Source organism: Castanea sativa, chromosome 5, assembly GCF_040712315.1.
Source record: "Castanea sativa cultivar Marrone di Chiusa Pesio chromosome 5, ASM4071231v1".
NCBI lineage: Eukaryota > Viridiplantae > Streptophyta > Magnoliopsida > Fagales > Fagaceae > Castanea > Castanea sativa.
The window spans coordinates 4244418-4270672 of record NC_134017.1 but is presented as its reverse complement, the minus strand read 5'-3'; the positions used below and the strand labels follow the sequence as shown (position 1 = coordinate 4270672).

The window sequence follows — 26255 nt, the reverse complement described above, 5'->3', positions numbered from 1 at the left end:
AAATGATGATATGATAAAAATGGTTTTAGTTTCATACTAAAACCAATTAATTCAATTAATAACCTACTACTACTACTACTACTACTACTATTATTATTATTATTATTATTATTATTATAAGATTGAATTTACTCAATCATTTTGTTGGCTTTATTTCGTGCCAATTTGCTTGTAATTCAGCATTTAGAAACCCTTGTATTTAGGTGGGAATCGTGTAAGGGTAGTGTGTGAGAGAGTGTGAAGAAAAACTTAAGAGTGTGCACTTAAGCAAGGGCTCATGACTAGACCTCGCGACCTGCGAGTCGCCAATAAGAGGCACAAGTGTGAAGCATGTAGAGGGAGCTGAAAGGTCACGCCAACTGTCGCACTATATGACAAAACCTCCAGTTGGCCAGACAATTAGCTCGCGACTCGTTCCAATCGCGAGCTCGAGTAGCTAAAATGCCTTGTTTGGCTAAAACTGACCTTTCGCATTCCAAACACACACCAATATAAATATCCATTATACCCACCTATTGTAGGGAGCTTCTATAGAGAATTTTGAGAGAGAAATCCTAGAGAAAAACAAGATTGACTTAACCACAATCTTCATCTTTTGATTCTCCAAATTCCTCTACTTTCTCCCTCTCCATTGTTACATCCTTGAGAGCTACATTTAGCCAAATCCTTTTCTCACCATACCTATATCTATAAGAAGGTTATTTGGTGCTTGGGAAGCAGTTAGAAAATGACCAATTGATATTGGTTGATGCTATGGGCTATAGCAGAATCCGGTGAGCTAGAGAAAACAACGGTTCAGCGTAACCTCGTTGGAGCAAGAAGCTTGGAGGGCTTAGGTACACTGGATAGATTAGGTTGGAGGGTCTTCTGCTGTTCATGTATCCCAACTTCATTCTCTAGTGGACTATTGACCGCTTGGAGGGCAGCGGAGAGGTTTTAGGCCGAGAACTTCGGTTTCCTCTTCGATAATACATCGTTGTGTTGTCTTTGTGTTTTCATCTCTCTTTCTTTAATATTTACCTTTTAATTACTGCTATGGTTGTGATTAATTTCGGTTTAGATTGTTTTACCAATTCTAATTTAGCTTATTTTCATATTCCGCACATACATTGTTTGATAATAAGTTTGTATTAGTAATTTGTAAATTGGGGGTCTAAACATTCATAGGTGTTTTACACACTTTTTGAACATTGAATTGGTATCAGATCATGTACACTTATTTGGTTTCATTACCTAAGTGTGATCCTTGACCCCTTGTGTTTTGTTTTTGCCATAGATAATGCTTTGTATACTTCTATGGATGTATATGAGTGTAACATGCCATGTGTTTGTGATAATGCCTCTATGAGTGTAAATCATCATAATTTTGATGACATGTTACTTGAAGTTATGGGTGTTGTTGATATTCCAAACATCAAACTCTTGAAGAAAAAGGCTAAGAAGTGTCATAAGAATTTGAGCAGGTTCATTGGTGAAAAGGAGGATTTAGTTGCTAAGCTCAATGAATCCAATAAATTAGTTGAAAAGTATAAGAAACTTACTGAAAATTCTCTTGAAAAACTAAAGGAGTTAGAGTGTTTAAATGTGGACTTGGATACTAAACTTGTTTTGTCTAACAAGCTTGTTGATGAGCTAAAATGTGAAAATGAATCTCTTAAAATGCATGCCAAGTGTTTGATTGTTGAACCTATTGCTAAAAATGATAAAAATATTTGTTGCAATCATATTGTGGTACCTGATTTTGTGCCTATTGTGTGTTCTACCTCAAAGGAAAAATTGGTGTACATTTCTCCACATAAAAGAAATCAAAAGGTGGAGAGAAAGGCTGTTAAGTCAAAGCCTCAGTTTAGGTCTCAACCTAAGGCTTTGGAGGGATCTAAGTTTGTTCAAACTTGTCACCACTGTGATGTGATTGGTCATATAAGACCTCAATGTCATAAGTTGAAGAGAGAACAAAACCATGTTGTTAGATCCCTTCCCAAAAAGCCTAGTAGACCTAAACACATTGTTTGTCACCATTGTAGTGTTTTTGGTCATCTAACACCTCATTGCTCTAAGTTTCATGCTCTTAAAAGAACCAAAAGAAAAGAGAAACTTGAACTTTTTGGAAGTTGTGCTAAAAAAGGTAAACCGGATTTGAGTGAAAATAACATGTTATTAAAAAAAGTGTTTAATGCTCTTAATTCCTGGACTATGCGCATCTCCAATTCTCATTCTTACAACCCTTGTCTCACTTCTCATGAGACACCCATTCCAAACAATTGCTCTATTTGGATGAGGAAGGGTTCCTATGGTTAAGCTTTTGCTCTTTTGGTCCTTGATCTAATTCTTTCGATCTTTGTTGGACCCTCCATGCATTAGATACTTCATTATTATGCATTTGTGCATCATGCATCTCTTTACATGCATTGTTTTTGTTGTTTTTGCATTTGATTTTACTTTTATGCTTTTGTTTTTGTGTGTGTAAAAAATCCTAAAACACATAAAAAGTGAAAAATTCAAAAAGTTTGATCATATATGTTTGAGTATATATCTCATGTGAGTTTGGCCTTACACCTTCGTACTAATGGCGTAGTACATTTACGAGCTTAGCTTATTTTGTATGCACATCTATCTTTGTGAGAAAAATCTTGAAATCTATGTGTGATTATTGCAAATTGATCTTCAAATTTGTCATGAATGATTGGTCAATAGTTTTGATGGTTTTGATACTTGCGTAGACTTGTGCCTATATATCTTCCTACACTTTTTATTGTTTTTGCTTAAAGAGCTTAACAAATATAAATCTCAAAATAAAAATAGATAATGAGCTGCAAAAGCCGTCGCACATACTAATATTTGACTAGGAAAAAGAGAAAGCGACTTGTATTGAAAATGTATGGTGCCCAAAAGCCAAAGGCTTGTTCATCCATTTGAAATATCAAAAATTTCAGGAATCGATCTCAAAAAAAGATGTAAAGATAAAAAATGATCAAATGTTATGAATTGTAAAGAAGCCAAATGAAAAGCTTCAAAGATATGTAATCATTTTCTTGTGGGATGCCATATATGTTCATTTCTATAATTGAGATAGACCACTTGACTTAGTATTAGTTACGTATGACTTGATTGAATTAATCATTGAAACTTCACTCTAGACTAAAGACTAATCCACATTTGATACACATACACAATACATATGCTTAATGTTCAATGAATGCCTTATTCATTTATTCGATTGTACTTGTTTAAATGTGATGTGTGTGTGTTCAACTATATATGGATCAAACCAAAAAGATTTTTTATAATTTTATATGTATTTGGAAGTGATTTTTATCACTCTTTGTGTTCATGTTTAGTGCTTACTTTGTTCTCATTATTTTAAAAATGTGTTGTGTTGAAAAAACAAGGGTCAGAGTTTTTCGCAACTCATTCGCAACCTACTCGAGACTCGCGAAAATTTTCACAACTCATCTTGCAACTCACCAGTCACAAAACCCCAGTCACGAGTTCATCCAAAAACTTTCGCGACTTATCCCGCGACTCACGAAAATCTTCGCGACTTTCCTAGTCACGAAACACCCAGAAATAGCTTTTTAAAGAGCTTTTTGTGAGAAATCTGTTTTAAACCTCTCCCATCTTCTCTAAAACCCCTCTTTCAATATTTTTACATCAAAACCCAATCAATTTGAATGGTTTTTCATTCCATTAACATCTCTAAGGTAATTTTAAACTCTTTTGTTGTTTTGGATCCTTAAATTATGTTTTGGAGAGTTTTGTGCTCTTGGTTGAGGTTTTCGTCATAAGGGTTGAGAAAACTTATTTTTTTGTCAAATTTTTGTATAAGATTGGTTTCTTTTGATGATTTGCTTTGGATGTTAGCCCCCTGTTGCAAAAAGAACATGTATTAAGGATGGATTTCATGTTGTTCATGCATTGTTTTATATTGTTGTTCATAGTGTGCACGCTAAGTGTTTGATAAAATGCCTCTTAGGAATTTTCTCACTTGATTGGACTCTAATGAGTACCAAACTTTGGGGTTTCTCATGTTTCCTCACTAAAATCATGTTTGGTTCATGGGTTGTGTATTTTACACACCTTGCCCCACATGTGCATTTTCAATACTTTAGTCATGCATTGCACATAGCCACCTCTTGCACACACCTTTGCTACCCATATTATGCATTGTTCTATACCTTGTTTCATCATCCTAGCATGTCATGTTTACCTTATGTTTTGTAGCATTTTGTTTTGTCTTAGGTTTGAGCTTCATTTTCTCATTCATCTCGCATCCCTCATGTATCATTATCATTGTTCATTCCTTCATCTCTTGCTCTCGTTTCTCCTTGACCATTTGTCTATTCGTGACAAAAAGTGGGAGAGTATTCTCTAGAAAGTATACTGGAGAGTTTTTGTGCACATTCTTAGGAGAAGAAATTCTATTTCTCGTGCACGTGTGTAGGGGGAGAGTTATTCCATAGGGGAGATGCATATACCAAGGAGGAGAAGACATTGTGTTAATAAGAAAACTTTGTTTTGTTTGTGTTTCTTTATGTTTGTTTTCTTGTTTGTTGTATGGTGCTTTGAGTTATGTTTAGTATTTATTCTTTGTTGTTCTCATTGCATTGTGTTTGTCTGTTGAACATGCATACTTCCTTATGCTATTGTGCTTCATTGAATGCATGTTCAGATGCTCATTTGCTTTGTTATGTGATCATTGTAGTCATTTCTATATGACTGTTTTGGGTGTATGGTCAAGTTGCTCATATATTTTACATTATGTTTACTTGATCGCAATTTACTTGTTACATTATACTTGTCAGCTTATTACTTGTTTTACCTTGAGGGTTTAATGTATTTTGTGCAAGTGTTGCAAGTTACAGGTATAAATGTTACAAGTTCATCACAGCTCCTATGATTCATGATAGGGAGAGTGATATGATAGAGGGAGAAACAGAGAAAGAGCTTTGTGCTATATTAACTATGTTTTTGCTTTGCTCATAGTTAATGATAATGCTTAGTTATCTAAAACAGTACTTTATATTTTGTACCCATGCTTTGTAGCTTAGTACTTGTTGTTAATGTTATGCATTTCTTTAAGTACATCACTATTGTGTCCTTGTTGGCTTTTATATCCTTGATGGAATTACCTTGTGTTATTGTATTTATTGAGTGTTGGACATGCAAATGATCCTTTGCATTGAGTTTATATGCTTGCATGTTCGGATGTTCATTTGTTATGAGAATGATCATTGCAGTCACTATTTATTGTAATTGTTTTTTTTGTCAAGCCACGCTTTATAGTTGTTATTCATTATTGCTTGATCGCATTATGCTTGCTCCATATATATTTCAAGTTTTCTGCTTACAATGATCGTATTGTGTTGTTGTTTTCAGGATACACTTGTCTATATGGTTCAAGAGTTTCACAGATTATAGAGTTAGGTGTGAGTGAGTTTTGTTCAACTGTTCCCAACTCATATGTTAAGTCTAGAATTTGTTCAAGGGTTTTGTCACGGAATATCCAAAGGGAGAGATTGTAAGATTGAATTTATTCAATCATTTTGTTGACTTTATTCTATGCCAATTTGCTTGTAATTCAACATTTAGAAAGTCTTGTATTTAGGTGTGAATCATGTAAGGGTAGTGTGTGAGAAAGTATGGAGAAAAACTTAAAAGTGTGCACTCAAGCAAGGGCTCGCGATTGGCTCTCAACTGACGAGTCGCTAAAAAGAGGCACACGTGTGAAGCATGCAGGGGGAACTGAAGGGTTACGCCAGCTGTCGCACTACAAGACAAAACCTCCAGCTGGCTAGGCAGTTAGCTCGTGACTCAAACTCGTGACTTGTTCCAGTCGCGAGCTCGAGTGGCCAGAATGCCCTGTTTGGCTAAAACTGACCTTTCGCATTCCAAACACACACCAATATAAATATCCCTTATACCCATGTATTGTAGAGAGCTTCTAGAGAGAATTTTGAGAAAGAAACCCTAGAGAAAAAACAAAATTGACTCAATCACAATCTTCATCTATTGATTCTTGAAATTCCTCTACTCTTACCCTCTTCATTGTTACATCATTGAGAGGTACATTTAGCCAAATCATTTTTTCATCATACCCATATCTGTGAGAAGGTTATTTGGTGTGTGAGAATATTATTTGGTGCTTGGGAAGTAGTTAGGAAGGGACCAATTGATTTTGGTTGATGTTATGGGCTATAGTAGAATCCAGTAAGCTAGAGAAGACAAAGGTTCGGCATAACCTCGTTGGACCAAGAAGCTTGGAGGGCTTAGGTACACTGGGTATATTAGGCTTGGAGGGTCTTCTGCTGTTCATGTATCCCAACTTCATTCTCTAGTGAATTATTGACCGCTTGGAGAGTGGTGGAGAGGTTTTACGCCGATGACTTCTGTTTCCTCTTCGATAACACATCGTTGTGTTGTTTTTGTATTTGCATCTCTCTTTCCTTAATCTTTACATTTTAATTGCTGTTGTAATTGTGATTAATTTCAGTTTAGATTGTTTTACTAATTCTGATTTAGTTTATTTTCATATTCTGCACATACATTGTTTGATAATAAGTTTGTGTTGGTAATTTGTAAATTGGGAGTCTAAACGTTCATAGGTGTTTTACACACTTTTTGAACATTCAATAATTATTATTATTATTATTATTATTATTATTATTATTATTATTATTATATAAGACTGTTTTTTATATTTATTTTTTGTTATTTATTTATTTATTATTGTTATTGTACTGGGTCTTGAATAATTCTTGAAATTAAATCTAAAAGTTTTTGGGAAGACTCATTCTCCATAGTATTTTCTCTCTCTGAAAGAGACAACATAATTACAATTTATGACATATAGTACATTATGATAATTATTCTTTATCATGAGGTCAGGATACCAATCAATTTTTAGTATAGTAGGTTAAACTCGAATCCTTTATTCAAGGACAAGATACTTTATTAGTTTAGCTAACTTGGTGGTATTAATCAGTGAATCATGTAAACAAGGGGAGTCATGTTTTACAATCATATTAAGTTGACTGAATCTAATCCATTAAATCCAATATAAATATTTTGTCTCACTTTTTGTATTCCATTTTTTACTTTGCTAATTGTGGTATGTCATGTGTGATTTTTCCATCTTAAACTTTGTTTATTTATAAAGAAAGTAAAAAGAATTTATGGACAATTTGTGAGGTACAAAGTATAAGATAAAAGGTAGAATAGAGAATTTGTATTCCATTAAACACGTGTGCTTTCATGCATGAGTAGTAGATGTACCTCAACAAGATGGAAAATTAGTGGGATATATTATTATGATAGAGGAGCAATTGCGAAATAATTGTGACCCTAGAGTATTGTATAATTTCTTTGCCTAGATGGACCATACTTTTGTTCCCCTTCCAAGTGTTTGCTCTTCACCTTATTCCAGTTCTGATGCCTATAAATAGGAGAGGTTATTGCAGAGCTCCACACCCCAACATTATCTCTTCTGCCCCAAACCTAAAGAGTTTCTAAACTACGTTTTATACAATGGCCAAGAGTGAGTTTAGCTTGTCATCAACCATGATTAATGATCAGATCATGAACAAAATTTTGACATGTGTCTGTATTCTAACGTGTCCAGTAGAACTAGCTACTGGACACAAATCGTTCCCAAATAAAATAATGGTAGTTAGACTATTAGCTGTTTTAAGTTGTAAGTCAAATGTTGTTCATTTAGACTTTGATAATTCAATAATAACAATAGGTAACGAATGATTTGAGTTCTAGATATCTTGAAAATGTTATGAAGTATCAATTAATTGAATTACAAGACTCTTCCCAAAATTTCATTGCATAGATTACTAAATTCGTTGAATATTTATAAAAAGTAAAAAGTGCTCATGAAGTTGTTAAACTAAATACATGACGCTTCCCCATCTCCTTTTGTGTTTTCCTTTGCTGAACGCCCTCCATGTGTTTAAATCATATAATATATTAGTATATAGACATAGCAACAAGCTTAATACCAAGATTTTAAATTCAATTATATATTATATATGTTAACTACTTTTTATTTATTTATTATTTAACGTAAAATTTTACTACTTGGCCAATCACACTATTTATATATTAATTTTCCATAAAAAAAAAAAAAAAAAAAACGTATACCGTTATACGTTAATATAACAGGAACCATTTGACAATTGGGCAAAAATCCTAGTTTCATGTGGTATAGTTTTGACAGGGAGCTCTCTTATTCAAAAAAATTGGTAAGCAGTCCTATCATCATGGCTGGTCCGCTGCCTTCTCCCTGGCCAGCATACCTTATTGAAAAATATTATTTGAGACAAACTTGAAAGATAAGAGGGTGTGGATTTGGAAACACGAGGTCAATAAGCTAGACTAGCTAGTGATGCACGTGAGGATCAAATTAAGGTTATAAAATTAACTATATAGATTACAAAGTTTACAGTGCAATTAAATTTACCATTATATTTACTTAATTAAATCAATAATCAATAATTAAATATAATAATACAAAATATAAATTAACTTAAAACTAATTAAACTCTAACTAGAGAAATTATATTTCTTATCATAATTAAAAATGAAATAATCTCCAATAATAATAGAAATTATATAAGAAATGTTATAAATGATATTATGGACAATATGATAAAACTAATTTAGAAAAAAAAAATTACAAAATTTAGGGACTAAAATAATATTTTACTAAAAGAAATTATCACGCACAACTCAGGTGATCTGAAACTAGTTTTAATTAATACAGTATGCCCATATTCTCTTTTGCATTCCTTCTAGCCATTACTGAAAAGAAAACCAGCACAGGCAGGTCCTGCGCCTGCAAGTCTTGATAGCGATAAGCCACTCCTCAAGTCTGGGAAAAGAAAGATGATGTTTGCTCCTTGTAAGATCACTAATTCATTTATGGATTCTTTTCTTTTTTTATTGAATGGCCTATATCTCAATATCTCTTTTAGATGTTCTAATGTTTTTGCTTTTGCCTTTTCAGTTGTAGCTGGTATGTTCTTCTCAAGGAAGAGAAAGGCAATAGAAATCCTCCCCGAAAGTGTGAAAACACTTTGGAACAAGTGGGAGCTTCGAAGTATGGTTATTTTTAGTCTATTCTTACAAGGCATCCTCATGGTGCTTGGCAAAAGTAGAAATCACTCGAGAAGGAACTGGGTCAGAATCATTCTTTGGCTTGCTTACTTGTGGGCAGATACAGTTGCAACAGCTTCACTCGGCGTGCTTTCCAGCAACCAAGGAGAATCTGAAGGCGGTTTTGTAGACCCAAACTATGTTATAACAGTTTTTTGGGCACCATTTCTTCTTCTGCACCTTGGTGGCCCTGATACCATTACTGCCTACTCCTTGGAAGACAATGAGTTGTGGCTGAGGCACTTGCTTGGGCTACTTGTCCAGGTGGGAGGGGTTGTGTATGTTTTCCTTACAACATGGACAAGTACTAATGCGCTTTATTTCATGGCAATTCCAATATTTTTTGCTGGGATCATCAAGTATGGAGAAAGGACTTGGGTTCTGATGTCTGCGAGCAGTGAGCATTTTAGAGACTCCATGCTTTCTCCTCCTGATCCTGGCCCCAACTATGCCAGATTCATGGAGGAGTATAAGTCAAAGAAACAGGAGGGGTTCAAGGTTTGTTCAGAAAAAAAGCAGGATGCTCAGAAAGAGGAGAATTATTCCTATGAAGGTGTAGAAACTGATAGCAGAATTCCAGAAGCACGCATTCTAAATACGGCCTACATGTTCTTTGAAATTTTCAAAAAGCTACCCGCAAATCTCATCCTAAGCTTTCATGATATCCAGAAGAGTCAATACTTCATCAAGACAAGTTCCTGTGATGAGGCTTTCAAATTGATTGAGGTTGAGCTGGGATTCATGTATGATGTGTTCCATACAAAGGCAGTTCTGGTTCATTCTTTTAAGGGCGTTGTTTTTCGTTTGATCACTTCTACTTGCACAGTCGCTGTATTTGTGGCTTTCTTTAAGATCGAGAAGCACATCTACTCGAGGGTGGATGTATCTATTACTTATATACTACTGGTTGGAGCTATTTTGCTAGAGTTTTATGCATTTGTAGTGCTAGTTTGCTCAGACTGGACAATAGTATGGCTGAGGAAGCATAAGAATTTTGGGGTGGATCTCTTGTATCATTTCATCTCGTTGATTCTGCGGTCTAGAAACAAGAGGTGGTCTAATGCCATGGGACAATACAACCTAATAAGGTACTGCCTCAAAGACAATCCTGCCAAGTATCGGTACAATAATTCAGTGGATGTTCCTCCAGAATTAAAAATATTGATCTTTGAGGAGTTTCAAAACAGGATAGATGCTAATCATTCAGATGGGCGTGAAGCCAATGAATTTTGTGCTTATAGGGGTGACAAGGTGATTGCAAAAATTGAGAATATATCTGATGAAACCAAGGACGAAAATCTTGAGTTACTTAAACAAAGTGTTAAGGAAGAATTTGATAAAAGCATTCTTCTTTGGCACATTGCAACAGATTTGTGCTATTATTGGGATCAGGAAAAAAAATGTTCATCTATGTGTGACTCATACTGTAAAGCTAGCAAGTTGTTATCGGATTATATGATGCATCTTCTTGTTATGTGTCCCTTCATGCTGCCCAATGGGATTGGGGAGACCAGAGTTAGAGACACGTGTGCTGAGGCACGTGGATTTTTCAAGGAAAGAAAATCCATAACGAATGTAACACAAGCTTGCTTAAATTTAAAGGAAGTGAACACTGAAATTCCTCCATCAGATGTGAAAGGGGATAGAAGCAAGTCAGTTCTATTTGATGCTTGTAGGCTGGCTAAGTCTTTGCAATTCCTGGAAAACAATTCTCGTATAGAAAATAAATGGAAATTAGTGGAACAAGTTTGGGTGGAAATGCTATCTTATGCTGCAAGTCACTGTGGATGGCAGAATCATGCTCAGCAGCTTAGGCGAGGTGGAGAGCTACTCACTCATGTCTGGCTTCTTATGGCTCATTTTGGTTTTACTGAACAGTATCAAATTTCAACGGGCCATGCAAAGGTTAAGTTGATTGTGCAGTGACTAAGTTGTATGGTTTTTTTATGCAAAAATTAACGAAAAAGGAAGCATAAAGAAAACTCTGTTTGTATGCTAAGAATAACTATTGACTATGGATGCATTTTCGACGCTTCTCATAGCACATAAGTAATATTAAGATATATGCCACAGTTCAAATATTAGTTACTATTTATTTTTCCCTTGTAATCTGTTTGTGCTTTAACGGCCTTTTGGCTTTTTTAACGGACTTTTGGCTTTTCCCTCAAATTCTTTATAGAATTTATGTTTACTATAATTAACGGAAATTGTGAATTCTAGTTAGCTCAACTAGTAAAGTTTCTAATGGTTGTATAAGAGATCTCTGATTCAATCCATGCCTGCATCAAAAACTGATTGGTGTCTTGATTTGATGATAAAGAGCTATCATCAAGAGCGAACGTCATAAGTTAAAAAACTCAATAACAAAAAAAAAAAAAGAGGAAAAATAGTCACCATTATGCGCATGTGACACTAGAATATAAAAATGATATATGCATAATAATATATAATAATTTTCCTTCGATTATAGTTATCGTGATTGACATCAATTGGGAAAATCCTTAACCTTAGGAATCAATACTACAAAATTAATAGCATGCCAAGTTAGTTTGCAGTTGACCCAAACCCCATATAGTCTTTTTACATTTTTCCCTTTTTTTTCCTTGAAAATTTTATTGACTTGTTTCTTATAGGTCATGTTCTATTGTGCATTAATATTACACAATAGAAAATTTGTCCAATCACATTAACTTGCACAAACACAACAATAAATAGGTATACCCCACCATATATTAAACCCATTTTATATCTAAAACAAATAATAAAGGGATAATCTATTGTACAGTAATTAAACTCATACGGTAGGTTGACTTGGTCCATAAGCTGAGTCATAAGTTAATTAGTTAAATTGGTGGATCATTGGTAGAGCCGTTTGGTGAAATAAATTATTTTAAATATATATTATTTATTAAATAAGTTTGAGAAGTCATAACACAAATATAACTTAAAAAATGCTTTAATATATAATGAAATAAAGGTACAATTAAACTAATTAAAAATTTAATAAGATTAATAGTAATTAGAAAAAATACAAGAGAAATAATAAAGCATTATACCATCAACAATTCGTGTAAGTTGCAATAAGTAACCATTACAATAATATAAATATATACTAGCATGTAACCGTATTAATGTACAAAAATATTGAACAAAAAAATAATAATAATAATAAAGAATTGAAAAATTTTTACAAAATTTCTTCTGATTTTATTAATTGTATTATTATCATTCTAATTCCAATTTATGTTTAACAACAATATTACTAAACTAAAATGGTTTGTTTATTATTATTATTTTTTTTCTGAATTGCGTTTGTTTATTAATTAAGATTTAAAAAAATCAAACTTAAAATCTACATTTACAATGACTATAGTTATTTAGTTTTGTTGAGACAATATCTAAGTACATAATGTGGGAACTCACATTTGATAACATTTGTACTGCCACATGAACCCCACCCCACTCCAACCAAAAAAATTAAAAATTAAAAAGAAAAACAGCTTTAAAGGATGTCACGTTGATTTTGATAAACAAACATTCCATTTCATTAACCAGCCAAAGAAATAAAATATACAAGCAACATGTCTCTCTCCCAAGCTTCTTAAACATTGGAAGGGAGGAAGTCAATATTACACTTGAATGCAAGGGAAAGGGAGAAACAACTTAGCTAGAGCATGAGCTACAATATTACTCTCTCTTTTAAGTAATAATAAAAAATAAAAAAAAATAATTAGCAAAATAAGTCTTGAGTTCCACAACATTTTATAGCATAGTCTTTGCAAACCATTGACAGTTTTGGCATCACCATTTAGTCAAGGTTGCCAAAATACGTAGTGTAAAGTTGTGATTTACAACAATGTTTTTGTTGGCTTTAATTTCGTATCAAATTTGATTGTATTTTGTTTAATTATATCTCGGTATGTTTGTGGGATTTAATGTAAGGGTTGAGTGTGAGAGTTTGGTGAAGAATTATGAAAATAGTGAAGTTCGCAACTTGCTCATGAGTGGACGACCTGCGAAAGGCCACGTGAGAGGCACATGCTGGAAATTGAAAGGACTTAGGCCACGCTGTATTTTGCAAATCACTTTGCAACTTGCCCAACCTGCGAGTGACTCGTGAAAATCTTTGCTTGAAATTTTTTAAAGTGTATTTTTCTCATTTCTTTTCCAAAACTATATAAGCCCACATTACCCACGAAATTGTAAAGAGACTTTTAGAGAGAAAACCCTAGCAAAACATTTGATAGTTAGATATTGTAAACCCACAATCATCTACACAATTTCTCTTAGTTTTCCCCTACTCCTACTTCTCCAGTTACAAATCCTTGAGAGGTTCTTAATCCAAATACTTACCTCACCCAATCTGAATGTTGAGAGAAGTTTTGGTGTGTGTGAGAAATATTGGAATAAGCCATTGATTGGCGGATGAAATTTGGAGCTAATTTTGGAATTCGAATAACTAGTGAAGACATGGCTTGGTGAAGCCCATTGGTAGGTAGAACTTGGAGGGTTCAAGTATATTGGGTAGATTAAGCTTGGATGGTCTTTTTGATATACTTGTACTCCAACCTTTTTCACTAATGGATTGATTCGACTTAGAGGGTGCGGAGAGGTTTTTCACCGAGTACTTCAGTTTCCTCCTCGATAACACGTCTTGGTGTTATCTTGAGTTTGCATCTCTCTTCCCATACTCTTTAAGCTTTACTTTTATTGTTTATAGTTTTTACGTATGCCTTAGACAGTTGTTCCAGTTTCATTGCATTACACTTACTCTTAATCCGCACTTAGTTAAGTAGGGTAAAAGAAATCTAGTCATAAGTTTTAATTTAGGGGTCTAAACAAGCAATAGTGTTTTCACATTATTTGAGCTTTTACATAGAATTATAGGAGATAGGTGGGATTGTGGATTGCAAGATCCTATGTATTTTCTTATTTAAAAAAAAAAAAAAAAAACACATTAATAGCAATTTGTTCATTGAACAACCACATAAATTATGATTTCATCCATTTAAAAAAAAAACATTTGCATCAATATGATGTAATTTGTATATCATATATGTATTGACCCCACCTCAACTGTGTAGATATTGTCCACTTTGGTGCTCATACCTCTCATGGTTTTGTTTTCCCTCAAAGCACACAGCAGTGGGGCGAAAAGATCTCTACACATTAAAGGGAGGTCACTCCTTATAAGCACATCCTCATGTGCTTCCCTCGGCGATGCATGTGAGATTCCATGAATTGCAAGACCCCATTTTGGGTCCCTACAATATATCACTACATCTATACTAATAAGAAAAAAATATTTAAGTGCTAACACAATGTGTCCAAAAAATTTAGCAAATGTTTGATTACCAACCAATTTCCACAATAACTATTAGCACATATGGAAAATGTTTTCCAACTTCTAAGTTCCAAGTTCAAAATCCAAAACAAGTTAGCAAATAGAAACTAGCTAACTACAAATAACTAATTAGTATTATCACTAAAAATAAACCTAAACACGAAAACACTGCATAATTTCATAATACAAGCAAATAATTAGAACACTTAGCCTAATACATCAGTTAGATACTCATATTTTTCCCCTTTAGTATACAGATAACAAAAATTGATATCTAATACAAGAAACTCTAGAACAACTAGATTTTGAGAATATAACGGACTGATACATGAACTATTTCACCAATTGATACATGAAATTGAAGTTTTAGGATGATCAAATTTCAAATCCCCTATGTACATGGTATATGTTCACATCTACAATGAGCAAACTATAAATAACGCACTCAAATGATGAAAAATAAATAAATAAATTTTGGTGAGATCGGTAGGATCCTATACAATCTTACAATCCTACATGATAATACCAAAAATGCAATCCTAGAAATATTTTAATCGTTTTGGTTAGGTGGGATAGTAAAATCGTATGATCCTACGATTCACATCGTGATTTTAGCAACCATGTATTTAGTGCATCAAAGCAGAGTTTAGCATCTCCTTCAATCACAATATCTTGAAATTTTCCGTGAATAGCAAGATTGGATACCCATACAATGGCAACTGCTTTTGCTTCAATTTTTATCTCTAATAAGCCTAACATCATCATTTTCCAGCACTGCCATTAATATTTTTTGCACTGCATGTGTCATTTGATTTTACATTAGAAAATTTTAAAATACAAATTACATTATAGTTTAACTAAAATTTATTTCAGTTATTTAATTTTACTTTTCATTCAATTGAATTTTTTAAATTTCAAGTTTATTCAATTCAGATCTTTGTACAATTTCATTAAAAAAAATTACTATTATATATGCAATTAAGTAATGAAAAAAAAATTAAGATTTTTTGGAAAACAATTCTCTCAGTAAAAAATTATTAATATTTTTATTAATTTTATATTTTTTATATGAGAAAAGTATTTTTTTAAATGGAAAATTTTTAATGAATTTAGATGAAATGCCTTAATTAAATGAATTTGAAATCTAGAAGACTCAATTAAATGAAAGTAAATTTAGAAGTCTTAAATGAATTTTAGTCAAAACAAGGTTTTTATGCAATCCATTACATGATGGATAGAAGTAAGTTACATGACTTATTAAAATGTGCGCGTAGATGGTTTATTTAATTGCCATGTGGTGGGTTGTATAAAAATTCATGCAACCTAGGTTATATAAAACTGTGGGTTCTAATTAACTCGACTTGTAAAATTTCTGATGGTTGAATATGAGATCTGGAGTTCAATCCCGATTTACACTAAAAACTGATTAGTGTCTTGATCTGATGATAAAGAATTATTTTCACGAGTGAAGGCCATAGATTGAAACTCTCTAAAAAAAAAGTTGCATAAAATTATATGGTGATTAAAAAAAATCATTCACATGAATTATTTAAGCAAACCAATACGGTGACTAGTTAAAAGCAAATACCGGACTGAGCAAATCCCCACCACGTTGGGGAAAGGACAGTCCAACAAGGGCTGACTCAATAGGAAAATCTGATGTCCCGGCCTTGAAAAGCGATGAAGGGCAAAGGTTGTGTCAAACACAACCAACTCAAGTTTAGGCCACACAGAGTCAAAGCCCAATAGTCCAAATGGTAAGTGGACTAGGCTGATCAGAATGGATGTTGGGTCTACAGATTCAGCTAGTTTTATTATGAAGCCCATGTTGGGTAAAAGAGAACTGGGAGAAGCCATAAACGAAGAATGCAGAAGAGAAACTAGACATACATATAATAAATGCTCCAAGGTAGATGGGGAAGTTGACAACGTTATGAAAACATCGGCAGGGGTGGTAAACCACCCTTGCTAGGAGCAATGAAACTACTGAGTTGGAACTGCCAAGGGCTTAGGAACCCTTGGACAGTTCATAGTCTTCACAAAATAGTGAAGGACCAAGCTCCCGAAATTTGTTTCCTCATGGAAACTCGGCTCGATACCGACGGTATTGAACATTGGTGTAGTGAGCTACCTTACAATTTGCTGTAAAAAAACCAGGGTTGGGTGGAGGTCTTGCTATGCTATGGAAGGAAGAAATAAGGTTGGAAGTTTTTAAATTCTCGGATAACCAAATCTCTCCTTGGGTGACGGAGAGTGATGGGTTTAGATGGTTACTTACCGATTTTTATGGTTGGCCAGAGGTAAGAGATCGTTTCAAGTCTTGGACCTTTCTCTCCTATTTATACTCATATGTGGATGGTGCTTGGATGTGCATAGGGGACTTTAATGAGATGTTGAGTTCAACGGAAAAGCTAAGTTTCCGGCCAACTCCACCCCAACAACTTGATGCATTCTGAGAAGCTTTGGAACTATGTCACCTCACGGACCTAGGATTTGTTGGCTACCCATACACATGGAATAATAGGAGACCCGGGACGACCAACACTAGGGAACACTTGGATAGGGCTGTGGCCAATGAAGCATGGAAGTTGAAGTTCCCTGAAACTACTGTCACGCATATTATCTCGCATGCATTGGACCATCTTCCTTTGATCCTCCAAAACCATGTAGCTCTAAGACGAAATACAAGAAGAGAGCGTGGGTTCAAATTTGAAGAAGCGTGGTTGTTGTGGGACAACTGCGCCAAAGTAGTTCAAGATGCATGGGAAAACAGTGAAGTAGGTGAAACGGCATTGGAAACAGTCAGGTTGAAGATAAATGGTTGTAGCATGGATTTGAGGGCTTCGAGAGCTTCCAAAACTCATGCTGGCACGAAAGAGATAAAGGCTTTGCAAAAGCGAATTGAATGGCTGACTAGCGCCCCGTCCACTAAGCAGCACCGAAGTGAATTTATTCAAGAAAGCAAGGAGCTGGATGAATGGCTAAGAAAATAGGAAGTATATTGGGCTCAAAGGTCTAGGGTAAATTGGATCAAACATGGAGATAAAAACACAAGATTTTTCCACTTAAAAGCAACTTAAAGGAGGCAAAGGAACTATATTAAAGGACTCTTGGACCCACAAGGTGGCTAGCGTAAGGAGATAGAAGAAGTGGCAGGAGTAGCTATGGATTATTTCAATAATATATTTTCTGCAGAGTCATGCAACCGGGTTGAGGAGTGTCTTGAAGCAGTACAACAAAAGGTGTCCTCTAAAATGCAACAAACACTGTCTAGTGAATTCACTACAGATGAAATTTAAGCAGCTTTGTTCCAAATAGGACCTACAAATAAGGTTTTGAAACCCGGACCATTCATTGAACTGTAAAAGGGAGAGGTTCAAGGTTTTTGAAGTCGAACCGAGGTTGGACTAGGGTCGAACCGTAATGATGTCATAATTAATTTAATAATTAATTAAAGCCTAAATATAGATATTAAATTTATAAAACTAGTAAAATTGACTAATATATCTATATATGTGAAGGAAATTTAATGATTTTCAAACATTTATTTAATAATTAAATAAGAAAGTTAATAAAACAAAATAATAACCACGAAAACATTAAAATTTATGATTAATTTTTGATGTAAAGTTGAATATCTTTGAAGGATTTTAATTATAATTATTTTTTTATTCCTTGTAAGAGATTGATAATTTATTTAAGTAGAATAAAATTGTGTTAAGTTGTTTTTAAAAAAAAAAAAATTGCTAAGGGGTTGGACTGCACGGTTCTTGACCAATTCTTGCGGTCCAACCCTGGTTTTAGGGGTTCACGGAATTAACTAAAAATATGGTTTTTATGCTTAAAAAACTGATTTTCATCCCGGTTCCCTGTTTTTACGGTCCGACCTCCCGATCCAGTCCAGTTCTGAAAACAGTGCCTACAAAGGCTCTTGGACCAGTTGGTATGAATGCCTTTTTTATCAAACGTTTTGGCATATTGTTGGGGATAATGTTGTGTTTGCTGTTCTTGAATTTTTTAGTACGAATTTTTTGCCTTCTGGCCTTAATCATACTTATATTGTCCTCATTCCAAAAATTAAAAATCTTGTTATAGTCTCTAATTATAGGCCTATTAGCCTTTGTAACGTTATTTACAAAATTATTGCAAAGGTGCTAGCCAACAGGTTGAAGCAAATCCTGCCTCAAATTATTTCTCCAACACAAAGTGCCTTTGTGCCAAGAAGATTAATTACAGATAATGTGCTGGTGGCTTATGAAGCTCTACATACGATGCATGGAAGGAAGAAAGGCAAAACTGGGACACTTGACATGAAACTGGATATTAGTAAGGTTTACGATAGGGTAGAATGAGATTTTTTGAAAAAGATCATGCTTAAATTGGGATTTCCTGGCAAATGGGTGGATAGGATTATGAGTTGTGTCACATCATCTTCTTTTTCCGTCTTAATTAATGGAAAGGCTTATGGCATGATTCATCCCTCTAGAGGAATCTATCAAAGAAATCCTCTATCACCTTATCTCCCTCTTATGTGCAGAAGGATTTACATCCCTCTTACAAAAGGTAGAATTGGAAGGGAATATCCACGGTGTTTCCATTTGTAGGCGAGCTCCTCGCATCTCACACCTGTTGTTTGCAGATGATTCCCTCTTATTTTGCCAAGCCAAAGACAAGGAAACAAAGGCAATAATGGAGATCTTGAAATTGTATGCAGAAGCTTCAGGTCAATGTATAAACATGGATAAGTTTTCAGTGTTTTTCAGCAGTAATACTTCTCCTTAACAGAGAGATGTGATCAAGGCTTTGTTGGGGGTGAAGGAAGTGGACAGATTTGAGTCATACTTGGGTTTACCAACCTTGGTGGGACGGAAGAAATACCATACTTTTTCTTTTCTAAAAGATAAGGTTTGGAAAAATCTCCAAGGGTGGAAAGGGAAAATGTTGTCGAGGGTAGGAAAGGAAATCATAATCAAAGTCGTGGCTCAGTCAATCCCAACCTACACTATGGGGGTTTTTCAACTGCCGGTCAAGTTGTGTGAAGAATTTCAAGCTTTATGTTCTCGGTTTTGGTGGGGGCAAATTGGGAATGAGAGAAAGATCCATTGGCTGAGCTGGGAAAAATTAACTAAACCAAAATTGGAAGGAGGAATGGGATTCAAGGATTTACGACAATTCAATTTGGCGATGCTTGCTAAATAAGGTTGGAGATTGTTGCAAGATCAAGAGTCCTTACTTTTTCGACGCCTCAAAGCACAGTATTTTCCTAGATGCAATTTTTTGGAGGCCACAGACTCTCCCACTATCTCTTTTACTTGGAAGAGCATTTTGGTAGCCAAGCCAATACTTAAGAGGGGATTGTGTTGGAGGGTGGGCAACGAAGCTTCTATTCGGGTTTTAAGTGATGCGTGGATTCCTAATCATTCATCTAATAGGGTACTATATCCAACTCATAAGGTAGAAGAAGACTTGATGGTTGCTGAACTCATTGACCTGGATACAAGGTGGTGGGACAGAGAATTTATCATGCAAAACTTTAACCATGAGGATAGGGAAGCTATTCTACATGTGCCTCTAAGCAGAAGAGTAATATCAGATTCTCTGTTTTGGACTTTCACCAAGTCAGGGGAATATACGGTGAGGTCAGGATATCATGTGGGCAGAGAGTTCTATTGGAGTTGTGGGAGGCACTGTTTGGAAGACTTTATGGAAGCTGAAAGTGCCAAATAAAATCAAAGTATTTGGTTGGCGAATGTGTCGTAATATCTTACCCACTCAAGTAAATTTGGTCCGAAGGAATAGATAATAGGTGTGAGGTGTGCAAGATTGAAGCTGAAATGGAAATCCATGCCTTGTGGAATTGTGAAGTGGCGTGAGATGTATGGGCGGGCTGTTCGGCGAGATTGTAGAAATGCGTTGGAGGCCAAGCTAACGTGCTTCAGCTCATGAAGGAGTTGATGGACCGTTTGTCCACTGATGAACTCGAGCATTTTCTTGTCCAAGCCTGGATTATTTGGAACCAACAGAATGGTATAATTTATGGGAAGAAGCTGCAACCACCTGAGGTACTAACTAAACATGCACAGGATCTATGAGAGGAGTTTAGGCGAGCTAATGTCCAGCTTTCAGTCCCACCCACATTACCAAGCTTGATGAGATGGAGACCACCCCCTTTAACTCGTTTCAAGCTTAAATTCGATGCTTCGATCTTCCAGGAAGGTGGGGCATCAGGTATTGGAGCCATTATTCGTAACGATAGAAGGGAAGTCATGGCGGCATTGTCGGCAAAGGGTCCCCCTGTGACGTGCAGTGAAGAAGCAGAGATTCTTGCTTGTCGCCGGGCGGTGGAATTTGCAGTGGAGTGTGGTTTTACAAAATTGGTTCTGGAAGGGGTAACCAAGCTCTCATAAATGCTTTGAATTCGAGGACAGGGTTGTTGTCTCGATTGGGCCACATTCTCCACGATGTGATTTGCATGCTTAATGGATTTAGATGGTTGCAGGTTCTATTTACAAAATGAAGTGTTAATACTGTTGTCTATGCTCTAGCTAGATATGCTAAGGACCTCCTAGACAATGTTGTATGGCTTGAAGATTCTCCTCCCCTAGTTGTGGAGGCTTTATACTGTGATTCTATTTCTATTTAATAAATTATGAGGATGGTATCCTCTGCAAAAAAATAATAATAATAATAAAATAAATATATAAATCATTAAAAATATCATGTGATTAATGCGCGTGGATAATTTTTTTAACAGCCAAGTGGTAGGTCGAATAAAAATTCTTTCAGCCTAGGTCGCTAATAACCTTTTCCATCTGCAATTAAGGCCAAATATGACAATTCCAAAAATACAGTTCACACTCTAAGTTCTAACTTCTATTTCTGGATTCTTTTATTACAGTTTATTCTCCAGAACCACATACATGTACTTCCACCCTCAAATATTTCTGATTTAGTTGCCTGATCACTTTTCAAAATGCACAAAATCCATGGCGGATTCAAGTACTATTGGCAATATCTCTCCAGACTGTGACTTCTTCGGAAACTTCTGCAAGTGTGTCAGAAACCTCTCCGGGTGCACGACAGACCTTAAGTTCGAAGACCAGTTCAATAAGGTCTACGCGTGTGTCAAAGGCCCTGTGTTCGGAAAACTGTTCAGTAATAAATGGGTGATTGGAGCCGTTAATGTCATCATCATTATCGTCTCCGCCATTTGCTGGACTGTTAAAGGAACAGCAGGGAACGACAAGCGGTGGATTGAAAACGAAAGGAATTTGTTGAATTCTCTCGAAGATGATGTAAAAGACGTTCTGGTTTCAGGTTCTTCAATATATGACGAAGCCCTTGCGCTCTGGCAAACCGAAGAACACCACCAGGAAAAACGTGCACGACTAAAAGATTTCGAGGAAAAATGGAGGGAGAAAAATAAAACTTTGGTTGGCGAGGTAGACTCTCTCTTTCGAGAGATTAATTTCTATAAGAAAATTTTTAGAAGTGATGACTTGGTTTTTCTGTGGTATAAAAATGAAATTCAAGAAGTCAGAAGCAAGTTAGAAAAGCATCAAAATGATTCTAAGGCAGAGAAAATTGACATCTATGGAACAGTCGATAAGCTACGGTCTAAGATCCCAATCCTGCAGGACAGACCTACTGATGTTGCAATTATTGATGTTCTCATTGATGGTATTCAAAAAGTAGTACAACTTATTCCTGATGTGCGAGAAGTAGACAATCGCATTGGTGAGCTCCTTGCTGAAGTTCATGAAGTAGATGAGAAGAAGAATGACAACTTGGATGACATTGAAGGGGAAATTCAGTTATTCACATTGCATCTGGCACTAGTCCGTGCTTTCCTGACCGATTTGCGAACGTTCGGTTCCAAAACTGAAACTAAAACGGAAGAGTTATGGCTGGAGGAAGCCAAAAAGATAGTTGATGAAGTGCAGCAAGCCATCGAAAATTTCAAAAAGAAAGCCGCAAAAGGGAGAGCTGAAGAAGCAGTACAAGCCACTGAAAATTCAAAACAGGAACAAGCAAATGATCAGACAGTTGATGAACAGCAGCAAGCCACAAAAGAGATAGTTGAAGAAGCGCCACAAGCCACTGAAAATTCAAAACAGGAACCTACAAATGATCAGACAGTTGATGAACAGCAGAAAGCCACAAAAGGGATAGTTGATGAAGCACCACAAGCCACTGAAAATTCAAAAAAGGAACCTGCAAATGATCAGACAGTTGATGAACAGCAGAAAGCCATCAAAAAATCCAACCCGGAACCCAAAAGAAGTAGGATATTTTCAAAATCTAGTAAGGCAAGGAGTGAGCTTAGAAAGGAGATGAAACGCATCAACACTCGGTTCTCTGAGTTGCTCGAGAGAAAGAAGAGCTTCAATGTTCAATTTACGAGATCCTTCGCCAGCAGAGAAAAAGATACATCAAAATCATCCGGGTCTGAAAACTCAGACGATGACCTCAATGGAGTGCTTGATGAAGAGAAGCTCATAAATGAGTATGGGATAGCGCCTAATGTGTCTGTTGAAGAACTCAAACAGTTATGCGACAGGTTTAAAAAACTCAACAATACAATTAAAAATGCAAAGGATAAAGAAGCAATAAAGAGTTCAACAGAGGAAAGGTCAAATCAAATGAATAAATTGGCTGGAAAGATGATGAAATATTTAGACATATCTCTAAAGAATCTAACTATGGAGAGTCTCATTATTGGTAAATGTATGGGATATGAGAAGAAACTTCACGAGAACTTTGGACAAATCAAGGGTGCTTTGGATATTCTTGAATTAACTACAGAAGCATATAGCATTGGAATAAGGGCAGAGATGAGGGCAGTCGGTTTGGATAAAGACATAGAGCGCGTGGTCTCAAAACTGAAATCTGGCAATGGGTTCCATGTAGTTTGGATTGTGGGGATGATGGGTATCGGCAAGACCACCCTGGCAAAGAATATTTATCTCCATCATGATATCGTGCGTCATTTTCCGGGGCGTGATTGGGTGACTCTAACTGATGAAAAGGCCAAGCAGGAAGAGAATGGAGGAGGAGACTGGAGAAACAAGGTATGTCATTTTTTAAGTTCTTTAATGAATGTTGTGATTTTTTTTTTCCGAGTAGATCAAGTTTTTTGTTTATCTTTTCCAGAGTGATCTGGATATTTCTGCTAGTGTTGCGTTAGTTTTAGTACATTCTTTGTGATCTTTGATTTTGTTTATCATAAGGTACGTGATATCTGGAAGAAAGAGAAGAAGCTTCTGGTTCTCGACGACTTCACAGGCACAGAAGAGAACAAAAAAGATTGGGAAACTCTAAAAGCAGAGTTTCCAGAGGGAGATTGGAATGGGAGTAGAATTTTGCTCACCACACGTGACCTGTGTGTAGCTAGGACAGTTGGTCAACCTAGCCAACTCCATTGTCTTAGATTACGAACCAAAGAAGAGAGCTGGAGATTGTTTGTCCAGATGGTAGACGACTTTGAGTCTGCTGCTGACAATGTTAAAAAACTTGCTGAAGAAACTGTTGGTAGATGTGTGGGCTTGCCACTCCAAATTTTACACTATGGGTATCTTATTCTTATGTCAGGGATAGACGTGAAGGATCCAAAGTTTCTACAATGGCTGCAGCACTTCAAAATTCCTGCTCAGAAACCATGGCTTGATTACCTGAAAAATGAAGTTCCTACTGAACTCAAAAAATCGCTTCACAGACAGGAAAAAGAAAATAAAGATTTCCCTCAACATGAAGATAAAATTTTTGGTACAATTCTAAAGACTATGGAAGATTGTCCTCCATCTGAACGTGATTGTCCTCCATCTGAATGTGATCTGATCAAAATTTTTTCATTCTTCAATCTCTTTCCTAAAGACCATGAAATTCCCGCAAGGAGATTGGTCACTTTGTTCGATGCAGAACGGTTAGTGAAATGTGATAAAAACAAGACTCATAAAGTTCTTGTACAGCATTATTTAAAAGCGTTGTCAGGCCTCACCTTAATACAAGCAGTTGAAATGAATATTGACGACGAAGTAAAGAAATGTCGCCTGCCCAGTGCTCTCAGAGAACACTTCTTCTTCGAAAGTGTTTCAGATAAGCATTTCGTCAGTGTTTCAGATAAGCATCTTGCTCATCATTGTCATGTTACCGGTATTAATTCATCAGATCTTAAGACAATGAACAAAGAACTCATCTCCTGTCTCTCATTTGACCCTAGAGAAGGATATAAACCTGGAGAAGATGTAAGGAAGTTTCTTCAAGAGGCAATTGCAAGTGGATGCTTCAGAAGTTTAAAAGTTCTTGATCTTGAACATGTGTTCAGGCCTCAATTGCCCAACACCATCGGACAATTAAATCAGCTGAAGTATCTTGGCTTAAGGTGGACTTACCTGGAGGAAATCCCATCATCCATAGGCAACCTACTGAACCTCCAAACTCTGGATGTGAAGCATACTTATGTCAGAATTCTACCCAAATCCATATGGAAGTTGCAGAAACTTCGACACCTATACTTGAGCCAGAGTCATCGAAGTAAATTCGAGTCTCAACCAAAGGCAAGTTCCCTAAATAATCTAGAAACATTATGGGGTCTATTCTTGGATGATGTCAGTGCTATAAAGAATGGGCTGAACAAACTGAAGAACCTTACAAAATTAGGACTGACATTCGAGCTAGAGTTATCAAAGCAAGAAAAAGTGGAAAGCTGGGTGAAGGATCTGACAAATCTCGAGTCTTTGAGATTGCGATCAATTGACGAGAAGGGTGATGCTCAGAATCTTCGCGTGATGGATTTGTCAAAGCTCAAGAAACTGTCCAGCTTATATTTGTTTGGGTCCTTTGGGATGCGACATTATCTTTTTAACAAATATCCACCACATCTCTCTGACCTGACTTTGTCTGCCTCAGGCCTTGTTGATGACCCAATGCCAATTTTAGGGGAACTCTCCGAGCTTAAATCACTCTGTTTCTACTTTGGCTCTTACAAAGGAAAAGAGATGTCATTAAAGGGTTTTCCCAATCTTCTAGTCTTGAAACTTTGGAAACTTGAGTCTCTAGAAGAGCTGCAGGTGGAGGCGGGAGCAATGCCAAAACTGAAGGAGCTAGATATCAGGTGCTGCAACAAATTGACGGTCCCCACCGGGTTGAAGCACTTAAATAGTCTCCAAGAATTGAAGTTGACAAATATGCCAAAAGATTTCACAACAATACAGGAAAAGAAGTGGGAAATTTGGGGCGACATTGCCTACCCTCCCAGGATCACAGTAGAGAATTGGTAGCTAGTTCAAGTTGGAACGTAACTCAGGCATTTACGCATTCTAGGTATGTCTTTCTTTTTCAATTTTGTTACTTCCGATTTAGCTGTCTCTGAAAAAAAATGCTGAAAATTTTATCACTGTGAATTGTAACACCTTTCATTATCATCTGTCCCTTAGTGTTGATCTGGCATTGGACGAAAGCAAGAGAGAATTGTTGGAGGATGGTTATGTCAATCTTCTATTTGGATCCTCATGAGGGTACTTGTTTTTCTTTCACGTGTCACTTTGTTTCGATTCTTGAGTTCGATTAGTGGTGTGCTCATGCAGATATATTGAATAAATTGGGAGAATTGGTCGATAAGAAGCTCTTCCAAATGTTGGTTGCTTTGTTGTTATTTTTATTTTAACTCTTTACAGAGAATGTATCTGTTTCTCTCTCAATGGTGGACTATGATGTATCTCCTTGAATAATAAGCAGCTTTGTGGTTCTAGTT

The 26255-nt window shown here is 35.8% G+C and overlaps 2 protein-coding genes across 2 annotated transcripts; both read left to right on the top strand.

The window, feature by feature from the left end:
• The first annotated feature begins 1296 nt into the window (after positions 1–1296).
• On the top strand, positions 1297–11085 carry LOC142634576 (uncharacterized). Its single transcript, XM_075808876.1, has 3 exons — positions 1297–1488; positions 8800–8905; positions 9011–11085. The coding sequence occupies exons 1-3, from the start codon at positions 1297–1299 to the stop codon at positions 11083–11085; spliced, it is 2373 nt and encodes a 790-aa protein (XP_075664991.1).
• An 11751-nt stretch (positions 11086–22836) lies between these two features.
• Positions 22837–25040, top strand: LOC142634575 (disease resistance protein RPP13-like). The gene is made up of 3 exons (XM_075808875.1): positions 22837–23574; positions 23734–24768; positions 24828–25040. Exons 1-3 carry the CDS (start codon positions 22837–22839, stop codon positions 25038–25040), a joined length of 1986 nt encoding a protein of 661 aa, XP_075664990.1.
• The last annotated feature ends 1215 nt before the right edge of the window (positions 25041–26255 follow it).

Excerpts from the sequence above, each read along its gene's own strand:
- LOC142634576 (XM_075808876.1), top strand. The coding sequence starts at position 1,297 with ATGGATGTATATGAGTGTAACATGCCATGTGTTTGTGATAATGCCTCT. Across the intron at positions 1,489-8,799 it reads TTGGTGAAAAGGAGGATTTA|CCATTACTGAAAAGAAAACC; the intron begins GTTGCTAAGCTC and ends CATTCCTTCTAG. Across the intron at positions 8,906-9,010 it reads AAAGATGATGTTTGCTCCTT|TTGTAGCTGGTATGTTCTTC; the intron begins GTAAGATCACTA and ends TTGCCTTTTCAG.
- LOC142634575 (XM_075808875.1), top strand. The coding sequence starts at position 22,837 with ATGAAACGCATCAACACTCGGTTCTCTGAGTTGCTCGAGAGAAAGAAG. Across the intron at positions 23,575-23,733 it reads GAGGAGACTGGAGAAACAAG|GTACGTGATATCTGGAAGAA; the intron begins GTATGTCATTTT and ends GTTTATCATAAG. Across the intron at positions 24,769-24,827 it reads TAAGGAAGTTTCTTCAAGAG|GCCTCAATTGCCCAACACCA; the intron begins GCAATTGCAAGT and ends ACATGTGTTCAG.